At 43.1% G+C, this 14403-nt stretch overlaps 1 protein-coding gene across 1 annotated transcript in view; it reads left to right on the forward strand.

Moving 5' to 3' along the window:
• The window catches only part of LOC115041248 (transcription initiation factor TFIID subunit 4), a 71741-nt gene that overhangs the window by 21447 nt on the left and 35891 nt on the right, over window positions 1–14403 (forward strand). The window contains exons 9-11 of the mRNA XM_029498586.1: window positions 4165–4334; window positions 10273–10403; window positions 13240–13365. Of these exons, the coding sequence (XP_029354446.1) occupies window positions 4165–4334; window positions 10273–10403; window positions 13240–13365 (427 nt within the window). The remainder of the gene's footprint in view (window positions 1–4164; window positions 4335–10272; window positions 10404–13239; window positions 13366–14403) is intronic.

A 14403-nucleotide genomic window follows, 5' to 3' on the forward strand; every position in this document is an offset into this window, starting at 1 on the left:
CACTGCTCAGAAACATCTCATTAGTATACTTATGTCAACCAATTGAACTTAATGAATTGTATTCTGAAATTAATTCGCAGTGGACAAAGTTCTTCAGACGAGAGGGGAACAAATCTAAAAAGAAAACTCAGAAAGTGAAAGGCCAACATGGGGTTGATTTGTTTTTAAAACGTCACAGTGTTGAGAAGAACGTACAAAGTTTGGGACACAAAACGTCAAAGTGACCACAAGGAGAAACAAACCTGCAACAATGTGCTGGCCAGCCGGGTCAGTCTGCATCCAGCGGGCTGCACCGAGCTGAGCTGTATTTGGGGGGGCTGATGTGTATACGGCTGTCACTTTGAGCCACCAGTCCCAGCGGGCCAGCTGCAGCACAAACACACATATACACACTGCAGGGCTTGTGGGGTTTCCAGCTACAGCCGTCTGTGTAAGTGCTCATGTTAGAGAGTGTGTGTGTGTGTGTGTGTGTGTGTGTGTCGTTTACAGTACAGAGTGAAAGCAGCTGTCTCCGTGCCCCCCCCCCCCCTCCTCATTTCTCTGTAAACACTCAACATCCGCTGTAATCACAGGCGAGCCAACCGAGGCCCTCAGCCCTCTGCCAACCTCCGAGCTCAGCCTCAGCCCCTCAAATCCAACCACGTCCTACACGGTGGACACACATCTCTTCACATCAGCGCGCACACACACTTGTGGAAAATTCAAACACGTACACATACACAATGCAAAAATAAGGAACAAAAGTTTCTGCTCCCCCAATCACTGTTGCCAGTGAATGTAAAAGTCCACCAGCCCTTTTCCATCATTTACCACCAAAGTGAGTTCTGACTTTGTGGTTACATCCTTTGTTGCTCAGTAAATTGCTATGTGATGTGCCTGTTTGGCTTAAAAAAATGACTTTACAAATAAATTTCACTCAATTAGGTCTTAAAAATGACCTCCCAAAAATTGTTGATGCTAAGACTTGGAAACACAGCAGCCACAAGATTAGATTATTTTCAGACTTGGGGTGGAGCTGCACCACAATAAAGATGCTCCCAAGAATTCACCAAGAAAAGTGCTGTACTCCAAATCGCCTGCACGGAAAATAGGAAAGTTTGGAATTTGTTACATCAAACTGAGACGTTTTGACATTTGGCTTCATCAAATAATGGAGATTCTTTTTTTTCTATGTGAATTATTACAGCCAGAGTGTCATTTACGGTAATAAGTAAGCGTAGAGAAGTATTTAGCTTCGACGGCCCCTCTTGTGCCCCCATTTGGGGCAGGAACACACATCCCATTAGCCACCCAGTTCCCCCCCCGGCTACTCCGGGTGAAACTCTTCTTCTGTGGTGCATGTTTCTCAGTGTGGGCAGCACAAGTCTGGGTGTTAGTCCCAGGGATCCATCGGGGGCCCCCTGTCTGGGTGTAGAGACCTCTATCCACAAGGGTGGGGTGTTTGGGCCAAGGGGGGCGAGTGGGGGTAGTGGTGTTGGAGGCAGGGGGCGCTGGAGATCTGAATACACCTCCGTCTACACACACACACACACACACACACACACACACACACACACACTCACACACACAAACACACACAATCTCTAAATGGCAAGCGCAGCCCTCCCACCTATGGCGTGCCCTCGCTGAAACACGAGCTCGATATGGAAACGACATGCATATGTATTCATGTGGCCGCCGGCTCCGTGTCCCCGGGCCAACCCAGAGCATAACTGAGAGGCTGCTCTATTGCCTCTGTGCAGGCTAATTACATCTCTGCTTTATTAGTGCAGTGGTATAGTCAAGAATATTTTGCATTTCATATCTCATTCCCTCCTTTTAATGTCAGACCTGTCTTCGGCATTCTCATTTGATTTGAGCCCAGGCGATCCCAAATAGCCCAAGAAATCAGACCTTCCAAGAAAAAGAAAGATTATTACTCATAATATTACCAGTGTTCTTAGATTCTGGTTGATGTTTTAGGGCCATCGTTTTAATGCTTCTGCTCTGTATTACTGCACACATTTTTTTAATATGGTACCCAGAACATTCAGAGTAGTTTATAGTTCATCAGCACCACTTACCAATAATTGTCCTTTAAATTCTGCCCGGTGTAAATGAAGAAACACTTTCATTTTTAAAGAACATTTTAAGAAAAAATATGAATTCGCCATCAGAGGCACAATGTTCATCTCATATGTACATCCGTCTCGACAACACGATACCTCAACAGCATCTAAAAGAAAAGTCCCAAGATTTGGTACAAACTTTCATTTGTAATTGACTGGACTGACTGGATTTTGGTAAGATTTTGGATGAGATGCCTTTTTATTAAATTCCTTTGAAGTCTTCACCAAATGTCCTACATGAGTCCGGACTGACATGACTGAATGTCAGTGGCAGTAATTCTAGTCTCAGGGCTGTGCTAGCTAGAAATATTTAAATGCATGTAAATAGTATGAAATGATACATGCATGTAAAAGTATTATATTTTTTCCATAAAAGGAAAATCTTTTAAACAGATAGATAGATTTAGATAAAGGTTTTGTGCAGTGAAAATAAACTGTAAAGCTTTTTGTATCCCAGCAACACAAAACCACATGCTTACACACAGTTAGGTAAAAGTGCAGCATTACGATAACGGTATCTCTCCGAATGGTTGCCGATTGCTAGCTTCTTTAGTATAATCAGTTTCCTTTCCCTCGTGGACAGTTTGAAGCTGTGGATGTAGCAGCATTTCTCTCTGACTGAACACAGCCTCGGGCTTGTTTCTTTTAAGGACAGGTCAAGTTATCCATGAAGATGTGAGCCCGGGGTGCGGCCCAGGGTATAATCCAACATATCCCTGCTTGTGTTGTTGTGTGGATTCTCTGTATGAAGTCATAATTAGACTGAGTGCTGGAGCTGAGGAGGGAAAGAGCAGAGAAGGTGGAGGTGTTTGATGTTCAGGGAGCCGCTCTAATTGTCTTTGTCAACCTCCTGCCACGGTGTCAAGTTTCATATCGGCTCTCTGTGGCCGCACCGAGGAGCAGGAGGGCCTCGGCGGGGCAGAGATGGCTCGGGCACTCCAAAGAACTCGGGGGCCCTGCACTGCACTCACATGTACACCGGAGCACAGCAGCACATGCACAGGCGCTGTCGACACCAGCGACAGCGGCATGAACGTAAATGACTGTGGAGGTGCAGCGAGTGGCGAGAGGCCGCTCTGTGTGTGTTCTGTGGTTCTTTGTTCCCTTCGTCAAAGCCTCTCAGAAAATCCTCTGCTTGCTCTGGGCCAGTCCTGTAAGCACAACACGTCACCACACCGCTAATTCAGGCCAGAAGCACAGCCATTACTTGCCAAGTACAATGATTGTGTAGGAATTTGTCTTTGTGACAACTCACAAAGAAAGTTGCTGCCTGTAAAGGATGTGTGGACCTTGTTGACTCTCGAATGCAATGATCCAATCACCGTTTTCTTTTGCATTTTTGCCTCCTCTATGTCCCTGCTAATGTGTAAACAATGCAAAGTCAACATTATAGCTGTGAGAAATGAAATGCACATCAGGAAAATACATTGAGCAAATACAGTTTGCTGACATGAGCAAGATTCATCGCAGCTCAGTGCCAAATCTCAGGAGCATCTTTATCGAGCTAAACTCCATCCAAACGCTCTTCATCTCCCTGCCTCTGCGAGTGTTGACACAAATAGACCTTGGAATGGGAATACTGTGCCATTATGACCAAAGCAGAGCCCTTTGTATGGAAACCTATGCATAACTTCATCCAGGAAAATATAAAAGGAAAGAAAACTGGCACGGACTATACATCAGTCGTAAAGGAGCATGAATACTGATAAGGACTAAAGGATTTTTGCTCCATTTGACTATTTCCTCTGCATTACAGCCTTTGAACAGGGAAACAGTATGGACACACCAACCAGTAGGAGTCACTAATTCTGCCAAAATACTCCCCGAAGGCATGAACTGGTCCCCTTTCCCCTTTTATCCCCATCAGTGTGTGAGCTTTACCCACTTCAATAACTCATCCTGAACAGGGACATTTAAGAAATACATAAAGGGAATCACTCCTGACAGGTCTTCAAAATCTTCAGCAGGCAAGGGGGCATTAAAATACTGCACAATAAACCCAATCTATGTTTTCCATTGTATGTCTTTCGTTGATATCCGGTCCGTCATGTTTCAGGGATGACGATGACATCAACGATGTGGCTTCCATGGCTGGCGTGAACCTGAGCGAGGAGAGCGCGAGAATACTCGCCACCAACTCGGAGCTCGTGGGAACGCAAATCCGCTCATGTAAAGACGAGGCCTTTCTACATCCGGGACTGCTGCAGCGGCGGATTCTAGAAACAGGTAGGACGTGTGCGCGTCGGCTGCTGTGCACAGAAATTCCTCCACCTTCACCCTTTTAGAGGCTGGTTAGCTGCAGCCCGCGGGATGTTGGACTCTCTGGGAAGAAAAAAAAAAAAAGCCGGTTATTGTAGCAGCAGTGATATCACTTACCACCCTCCCTCTTGAAAGCACAATCCAAAGCCGAATACTCGGGCTGTAGTGGTGATGAAATCACTGTCTGTTGTCTTTTGCGTTAGGAACACATTGTTTCTGCATCTAGAGTGTCATCACTAAAGACTGTTTTGATTTTCTCTCTGTCAGTGGCTCAGGCTCAGCCTTTTCTTGTTTGGCCTCGGTTTAAATTTGATACACTTAACAATTCTTTCACCTCCTTTAATGAATTCTTCAGTGGCTGTCTGAACTCACTGGACCTCAGGCATACACATAAATACTTTATGGGTTTGTCTTTTGAAGGCTGGCTGTCAGATTGTCCTCTGGACTAAAGGAACCGAGTTTAGAGGAATGAGACTTGGCAGCGAGATTTCTCTTTAGTGGATCTTGACACCCTGATAGCAGATAGCATTGCACGTGCTAATCGATACCGTCAGAGCTGTCTTGGTTTTTATTTACTGTATCACATGCGAATTGTCGTGTCTTCATTACCTTCTTTTTGCTAACGGCAAGTCAGTCTTATTGCTTGCAATATCCTTTAGGCTCTTGCTACACCGTGAATCCTGTGAAAACGTGTAATGAGCGTTATTACTCAAAATAAACCCGCGCCTAGCATCTTGCTCCTGTGAATCAGATCAAAAAACACACAGCGTAATTCCACGTGACGGGGAGTCTAGCGCCCTCATCTTGTTTTATCTCAATTAAAGTATCTTTAGTGCAGCATGGAGACCTGCGGGTCATGTTCTCTTACGTGGACTCTCAGCGCGGTTGTTATCCCGTCACCTTGGGGCAGAGGGGTTGTTTAAAAATATAAATCTTTCCTCGGGGTGGGGGGGCGCACAGCGTGATGCAGGGGCAGGAGGCTGGGGCGCCCCCTGCTGGGGAAGTGGCACTTACGCAGCTCTGTTGTGTCAGTGATTGGTCTCCCCACGCTCCCAGCTGACAGCAGTCCGAGGGAGGCTCCGCCGGCCTGCCAGCTCCACTCAATCAGGACGCCTCTGCTGCTCGCCTTCACTGTACCGCCGAGTTTCTCCCTGCTCTGCCTCCTCCTTTACTGCCGTAACACCAAAAACATCTTCACCGTGGCCGTCCCCCCAATAAAGATTCTCGCCCTTCATTCCTTTTTCTCCCAGGTAGCAAGGTAACACTTCACTTTTTCATTTTTAATTTTGAATCAGTGGAAACGACCTTCCTTTTCTATTCTACTTACTTAACGAATGCAGATTTTTTTTTTACAGAGAGGGAAGCTGGCTGCCTCAATTTTGTCTTCCGCATTTTTTGTCTTCACATCTCTATCCATGTCTCATTTCCTCCCCTCTCTTATTTATTCCCTCCAAACAAACACTTGTGCCGCCTGGCTCTCCCTCTCCTTTTTTTTCTTTGGGCTTGTCCTTGAGGTAGGAGGTGGGGGTGGTGGTAGCGGTGGTGGTGGTGCTTGGGTTTCAAAACAGCACTCCACCCCCATCTAAGGAACCAGAACACAGGAACAGCTGGAGCTCTCTAGAAAAAACTCCTCCAAGTAATGATGGTCCACTGGTACCTTTTAAGTTTTGAGTTCACACACATGCACACTCACAAACACACACACAAGCTGCGTATACATGCACATGAGCAGACACTGAAAACAACCATTAGTCAAATACTAAGGCTCTGAAATATATATATAAAATAATCGCCCATATGTGGAGCATTACCTGAAAACTACTCACAAATAAACTCGGACTGCACAATTTAATGACTCGAGGGAAATAATAGCAACAAGCAAACCGGTTTGTTCATTTTGAATGCCAGTGGCTTCTGCAGGAAGATTTCCTCGTAGATGTACACGGGGGGGTCCAAGTGGGAATGTGGTCTCAAACCTCCTGTACACAATGCACTTTGAAAACAAAGCACGTTCCCCAAGTTGCACTGACCTCCCTTCAGCGTTACCGTGAAGTTAGAATGGTGACAACGGCCGTCAGAGTTGAGCTGTAATATGTAATCGTGATGCCGATAATAATGTTTTATTTAACCGCTAACAGTGGATGTTTTTTCAGCTGGTGGATAAGGAAGCAGTTAATTATTATGTGATGTTTTATGAAAAGTGGATTTGCATTAAATCAATATTAGTACAGTATGTGTGCAGTGGGATTAGGTCCTGCTGTGTATTTGTCATTTACAATTTGACTGAATGTCACTAAACATTGCATTTTCCTTTTTTCAGTTTTCCTGTCATCGGCATCTTTTTAGAGTTTGCATGTTTTATTTGCTATTTTTAGCCTTTTTAATCTGTTTTGAAAGCCGTTTCTTTTGATGAGTCAAGCTTAATCATATTCAATAAGCAAAATACTGCTTGTACTTGAATGTAATGATTTTTTTTTTTGGAGGGGGGCTCTTTATTATTATTATTTTTTTCCCATCAGCACATATCATGGTGACAAAAAAGCAGATTAGCCTCAAAACCTGTTAGAACATTTAAAAAATAAGCCCTTTAAATCCTGGGCAGCAATACCACCATTGACAGATATTTGTTAAATGGAAAATGTTGAGCTCTGACAACTCAATTCTGCATCCAGATATATGTTTAGTGGATGTGATTATTCATAATTGTGTTCCTAAACCTTTGAAGACCTTTGTTATTGTTCAATTCTGCTCTGAGCACACAAGCAGAGCTTCAAAGGGGGGATTATGGCGTCCTTAAACAAGCCTCCATCTTTCTTTTTAATCCAAAATCATGGCTCCTTCAAAGATGACCCAAGTTCTCGTTCCTGCTTGGAAACTTGTGGAAATAATTTGAGCATCATTCTGATTGCCTGTTTTATACCTTTGACTGACGTGTTTGTGCATATGAAGTGTGTCATTGTGTGTTTGTGGTTATGAAAAGAATGATGGCCTACATGGAGTTGTAGAAACTGTGAAAGCATCTTTTCTCTTTTTTGATATTCATTTATTTTGTCTTTGATGTAAATGCACTTAAGCACTAAACACATACAGTGGCTGCACTTCGGTACAGATGTTTTCATTCACGTTTTTTAAATGGTCGGACATATTGCCTTTCCATTGGCAATATTGACTTTTCAGGTCCCGACCTGAGTAGTCAAATTGACACTGTCCGGTGATGAAACCTCTGGTCTACATAAGTCTGCATGTTTTGTGTAAAACAAATAAATACAATGAATAAAATCTACTTATGACCATGTTCAGCACCTTTGTTGTGGGAGTGCAGGTTTCAGGCGTTGATTTGTGAGCCATTTGTTGTTTTTTTTGTTTGCTCAGAGAAAAAGCTGTGTTTTATTCTTGGCATCATGACTGCGGCGAGGATGTGACTCGGGGCTGTGGCATCTCTACTATCTGAAAGCAGAGTGGTCCTTGTGGCTTTATTAGACCTTGACTCCTGATATGCAGTTACGAAGACTTTAGTCGAGTTCACCGTGGTCGGGGGGTGAAACACCTGTGAGTCTGAGATAGTGATTGATTCACAAAGATGAATTGTCCGGACCGGCTCGGGTATCTCGGGGGTTGTGGGTTATTATCTGTTTGTGGGCAGATCTTGGAGTAGATCGTGACACTTACAGCATAAACAATGAAAGCTGCTCCGAGAACGCCACCGTAAAAAGGTTTCATAGGTATAAAGTATCATAGATGGGGCGTTCAGGACCTTTTCCATATTCACTGCCAGCTACTTTTCAGGGGAACCCTTGTTGCTATGGAGACCAGTCATTTCTGTACTAAATAAATATTCAGGTTACCAGGCCTCGATGCAGATTCAGCCTCTCTGTGGGATTGGGTTGAAAATGATGGACCGGGCAGCTTCAGCATAAGAAACTATGGTGGTACTTAAGATTGGTGAGGTTTCGTACGATCTGCAGACGAGAAGCAGAACCAGTAAAGACTGAAGAAAGGCCTGTAGATATTATGACAGTGAGTGATTTAACTGTTGCAAATTAAAACATATTGATGCCCATAAGAAAACCAAAACAACCTCTGCAGTTGCTCGTATGGGTGCATAATTTTAAGATGTGTCTCGGATGGAGTAGGTTGGAGAGTTGGAGTAGGCGAGGCTCACTGCAGTTTACAAAATCCGAAGTATTTCCATGATCGGAGTACAACTCTCTCTTTCTCTCTGTGGCTGAGTTTGGTTGTAAACTCTGCTGTCATTACAACATAGCTGTAGCTTAACTATTCGCTTGTTCCAGCTTGACCTCATTTTATTTTCAGAAAGATCATGGAAAATGACTTTGTGTGAATCCCGTCCATCCTGCAGTGCAGCGGTGTCTAAAATATTCATTTCCACAATCGATAATTTATTTATTTATTTATTTATTTTTAAACAACTGGATGCTATAATTGAATCAGATACGATACATTCACATTTAATTGTTTTTCATATTAATCCAGGGCAGAAAACAGGCTGAAATGAATCTTAATGAAATAAATTGGCAGAGAAATGGGTTTGATTTAAAAACAGAAATTGACTGCTGCCATAGTTGGAATCACACATCGACTCACAACCAGGTGGTAAAAGCAGTAAAATGTGTCTTTATTTGGATCTGTTTAGCCCAGGACAGGAACTTTTTCCCCTTTTGGGGTTTTAACTTGGTAATCGAGTTTAAACGGAGGCACAGCGGTGCTTTGAGCCATAAATGTGATCATTAGCTAACAATGACAGCACCACATGCGGACGTTGATCAGGTGAAACTTTTGTCAGGTTCATTTTCTTGGCGTATTAAATTGCTGTAACAAAGTTCAGCTGAGGCTGATGGGAATGTTACAGCCTTTGATGAATGCCATTCCTGTTATCTTTTCTTTCTTCTAGTATAAATTACACTAAATATTAAAGCTGTCCACTTCATTAGTCTGTTTCTAGTTTTTTTTTTTTTTTTTTTTAGGTGAACGATAATGATTTGTATCTTTACAAGCTGAAGAATATGTTTTTCTTCTCACAGAAATGTGTCCGTTTCTGGCTAATTCTCTTAAACTTTCTCTGAAATATTAATGTCCCTGAAAGATCTTATTTTTTAAGGAAGCAGAGGCCTATTAGTGTTTTTCTCTGACCTTCTGACATTGCCACTTGTAGTGCCACCGTAATTATAAGGCTAACGGGGCTCCCTCCATCTATTTCAAAGCCTGAGCTGGTGAGGAGTATATGTATTGTTCCGCTGATTTAAATAATTGGTATGGTTTACTTAAAAGGGTGCCAGAGAGAAAATTATGTTAATGGAATAATTTAAAAGGAAGCTGGAAACAGATAGTAACCCTACCGAAGTCTGTCCGCCTCTCTTTTGTTATGACTTCAGATGAGTATTGCTCAGAGGAAACTAAATTATTCTTGTCCTACGAAAAGAGATGGTCAATGTCGTTTACACACTTGAAGGAGCTTAGCTAGTAAAGCCACTCTGGAATTTGCACAGAGACTGAAGCAAATTAACTTTCTTTGCGATGAGTCCTATTTCTGGGAGTTAATTGCAGCTAATCCAGACAGTTGAACGTGTACAGATGTGAATGAGCGGAGGTGCTGACTGAAGGCTCGGGTCCTCCTTTGGTGTGCTTTTAAACGTTGTTTGGTGGCACGCATGTGTGTTGCACTGCTCTGAAGCAAAAGGAGTAAGGATACAACAGTCACCTATCCTTTTAGGGCTACAAAAGTTAGATAGTGTTTTAACGACAACAGAATCAGGGAGATGAGCGAAGGCATCTGCATGAAAAGTGAGAAGCAAAAACACAGAGTGAGGTGAGAAAGAGTTGTTGAGTTGATGCCAGTTGTTACACTGATTGTGTATGTGTGTGCGTGTGTGTGTGTCTTTCACAGCTAAGAAGTTTGGTGTCACAGAGGTCCCAATGGAGGCAGTAACATTCATCTCACATGCCACACAGTCACGACTTCGAACTGTGGTAGAAAAAGTTTCTACTATCGCACAACATCGACTGGACTCCTGTAAGGTAAGAAGAACACACAAACACACACACACACAAAGTAATGATGTCCTCAGGAAACAGCATCAGTGTTAGCCTGACTTTTATATATTCATTCATATAAAAGGTTAAACTGCATTGATTATGTCCAGTCTCATTTGTTTCCTCTCAGTTTTCATAAAGTGATCAGAATTTGGATATTAGATATTAATATTAGATCAGCAGTCATCTGTATGAGCTCCTCGTCAGACCACACCTTGACCTCCAGCAGGAAGGAGGCAGCAGCCTGGGTCGACGCTCACTAGCGTTGGATGGCATTTAAAAAATGTTCTCCCTTGCAAGTGAATCCACTTTTTTGTGCCGAGTCCAGCAGAACTGACATGAACTGTGATGTCGTAGTATAACCAACAATAAGAATCACCTCTCTTAAACTGGCCCAAACAGGTTAAATTTCACTCAAGCTCAAGCTGTCAATCAGTTAAAGTCCAAATCCTGGACTATAGCAGGAGAAATTGTTAATTGATGAATTGATGACTGTGGAAATGTCAGTATTAATAAGCAGCGACAGAATCTTTGAAATCCAAATGACAACAGTAATTTTACTCCATTTATTCAAGGGTCATCAGGAAACACTAAATCTGCCACTGACATTTCATGTGCCTGTTTAAGGGGACGAGGTAGACTAAGTGATTTGGTATGAATCTATATTACTGTGTGAAACGTTGGCTGCTGTTAACAGTCATGAAAGTATGTTTATGTAAAAAATAAAATCAATTCGGTAAATATGCATTAAAACTCAAAGGGGGTATTGAAATCACTTGAGATGGAAAAAAGAAAGACTTAATCAAACATTGGCGCTCAAATGCACACACAAACACACAAATTCAATTATGGACACGTGAATACGCAGAGGATTCACACACAGCAGCACATCTCCCGCACATAAACTTATAAACACAAATGTGCATTTACAGGAAACATAAAGACATAAAAGTTAATGTGAGAAACCATCTTTGCCCTGAAGTTGATAAACAGGTAAGCTCTGACTTTTTCAGTCGGTGGAAACTTGAGGTTTGAAAATATTTCTGACTCCGTCTCATACTTTCTTCATTATTGTCGGCTTCATCTCTCGTAGCTCTTGAATGTAACTTTATAACCGCGTTTAATTGGTGTACATTAAAGCGTAAGCCCGTCTCCACTGCAAGCTGAAATCTTGGTGTTGTTGGGAAAACTGGAGGGAAACTTTGAAAATGTGTTTTTCTTGACGCCGAGGCGGGAGGAAGAGGAGCAGGGAGGAGGGAGGAGCATGGCTACAGTTGTCCCCATCTTGTTTTGTGCTCCTTCTTCCTCTTCTTCTTCCTCCCGTTCATTCTTTTCCTCTTTTGTGGTTTTGTAAATGAGGTGTGTGTGTGTGTGTGTGTGTGTGTGTGTGAGTGATAGAAAGAGGCATGAAGCTCTGTGAAGTCACTCTGTTGACATCAGCGAAAAGAAAAAGAGGGAGAGAGAGAAAAGACCAAAAGACGAGGCGGCCTTAAAGAGCAACCGGGCTTCGGCAGCAGCGGCAGGAACTACGGCAAGAGTGCAGGCTCAGCGCTGCAACAAAGAGGAGGGAGGCTGGATGAGAGCGAGGGGGGGGGTGGGGGTTGGAGGGGTGCTGGCGATGAGCCTCCTCTGATGTGTCTTTGTGCTCTGTGCCACCCGGCTTCTCTCATCCACTCATGGAAACACACAGATGGAGGAGAGAGAGCGACATAGAAACCAAGTGCAAGTGGAGAATGTACAGACGTACGTACACAAACATGTGCGATAAGCAATTATCCCATTAACTTTTGATGGCCTACAAAAGTTGATGTTTTACACTTGACTTTCCTTTTTCCCAAGAGGGAGGTGAAGCTCGAAGAGAAGCGCCGTCTGTAAACAGAAAAAGTTTGATGCTGTTCCAGTTCAGCTGCATCCCAAAGTTTGGATTCTTTGTTTAATCAGATGCTCCTATTTTTCATGCAACACCTGCCCGACTTATTTATTTAGGTCTGTGGTAGTTGTCGTATGACTTTTTAACACTGTGGTTAATTAGAAGATAGTATCATTAATGCTAATGCTAATTGATAGCGCCTTCTCAAATCTTCCCACAGATTATCCACAATGATTTGTAATCAATCTTAAAATGAAACCTCCCATCAGACTCACTGAATTCTCTCTCTCCTCTCCGTCTCCTGTTGTGGCTCCTGTGTGTTTGCAAAAACAAAAACAAACAGATAAATGAATGAATAAACAATTTGTCTAATACTGTTTATTCATTCATTTATCTGTTTTACAGCGTTATCGCTGTCTTTGTAAGAACGATCGCTGATCATGTGCTAGAGCTAAAGTCATTCTGGGCTCCAAAAAACTCACATTTTCTGACACAACGTTGAATCAGTGATAGATGAATTAATCAAATAAACAATTCATAGATTAATTACCACTTCAGCATTCATATACGATTGGGTGCTGTTGGGTGCATTTGGGAATATTGCGAGGCCGCCTAAATGTGCAATAATTCCTGTTCAACAGCTAACGGCAGACTCCAGTTTCTGACTTATTGTGTGATTGGAGGAGACTTATCTTCTCAGATGCTCTTATCTTGTCCTTCTTTGGACTCATCTGGATCGTCAGCAGCAGTTTGTTTACATGAAGTGATGCAGTATTTGTTTTACTTTTCAGCCGGCTCACTGTGAATCGAAGGCTTTGGGCTTTTCCTCAAAGGTCTGAAATTGGTGGCCTGAGAAGCAGAAGCAGAAGCAGAAACAGCCCACCAAAGGGGCCTGTGAACTTTCTCTCAGCTGTTGGCGCTGCAGTGATTTTCTCTCTGTCTGCCTGTCAGGACGATGAGTTCTACGAGCAGTCTGCAGACGTTCGCTCTCAGCTCCGCTTCTTCGAGCAGCTGGAGAGAATCGAGAAGCAGAGGAAGGACGAGCAGGAGAGAGAGATCCTGTTGAAAGCCGCTAAAGTAAGTTATTGTCACTTCGCCATCCTGCTCTGTGTGTGCGTGCGTGAGAGAGAGAGAGTGAGTTGCTATGTGTGTATGTGTGTGCGTGTCGGGCCCTGACAGATGAATTAGACTGTGACACCAGTGGATGAAGTGACCTCCCCGTGTCCTCCCAGGCTCCTGGCCTCAGGGCTCCTCTGTCCTGGCTCTTCCTCCCCGGACACAGCGAGGAGGGTGGGGGAGGGAGAGGACCCTGCACTCTAAGCAACCACGTCTGACACAAACACACACACACGCACACAGCCCCGTGTGCAACCCACAAAACATCTCTCTCAGCAGCCTTGACAGCTCAGGTGAAATGGAGCATCCTTTTTAAAAAGAGCACAGATTTATCAGAGTGTCAGAGGAGCCGGCTTGTGATTTTTCGACCAGTAGTGCAGCTTTTAGATGGCGTTGTTGGATATATCCGTTTATACGTCGACTTTTTGCCTGGAGGGTTGTTTAGAATAAACTGCATTAGTAAACATGAACAGCTTTGTTTAAACTTCATGAAAAGAAATGGCAAGGGGAAAAGGCTCACACTGTAATACGGCATTATTACCCTGTTCTTTAAAATTGCTTTGAATAAAGCAGATGTCAGAGTTAAAGCTGTCAATTGAATGAAAACAATCCTCAGTTCATCAACAGATGGGAGTTTTACTGAAGTTGTGTGGATGGAGAGAAGCCAGCCGGGTACTGTTGCTTCAACTGCGAGCAGCGAGTCCTGAGTGATGGCGAAAGCTATTTTATGGGTTTGTGATTAGTTGGGAAATAAGAGAAATGTAATTCTCTGTCATCATTTCAACAGTTACCAGCTGCTAACACACACCACCAAGTCAGGGAATTATTTAAAATGCCTGTAACAGAGTTAGGTCCATATCTAATATTAATCTACAGTCCTCAAAATTCATGGGCTTTTCTTTCTTTCTTGCTTGACTTCATTTCATAAGCTTTTTTTTTTTTTTTACCCCAGTTTGTTTTTTACACATTCAAGATGATGTGTTAATTATTGAATTTAAT

Source organism: Echeneis naucrates, chromosome 3 (assembly GCF_900963305.1).
Source record: "Echeneis naucrates chromosome 3, fEcheNa1.1, whole genome shotgun sequence".
Lineage (NCBI taxonomy): Eukaryota > Metazoa > Chordata > Actinopteri > Carangiformes > Echeneidae > Echeneis > Echeneis naucrates.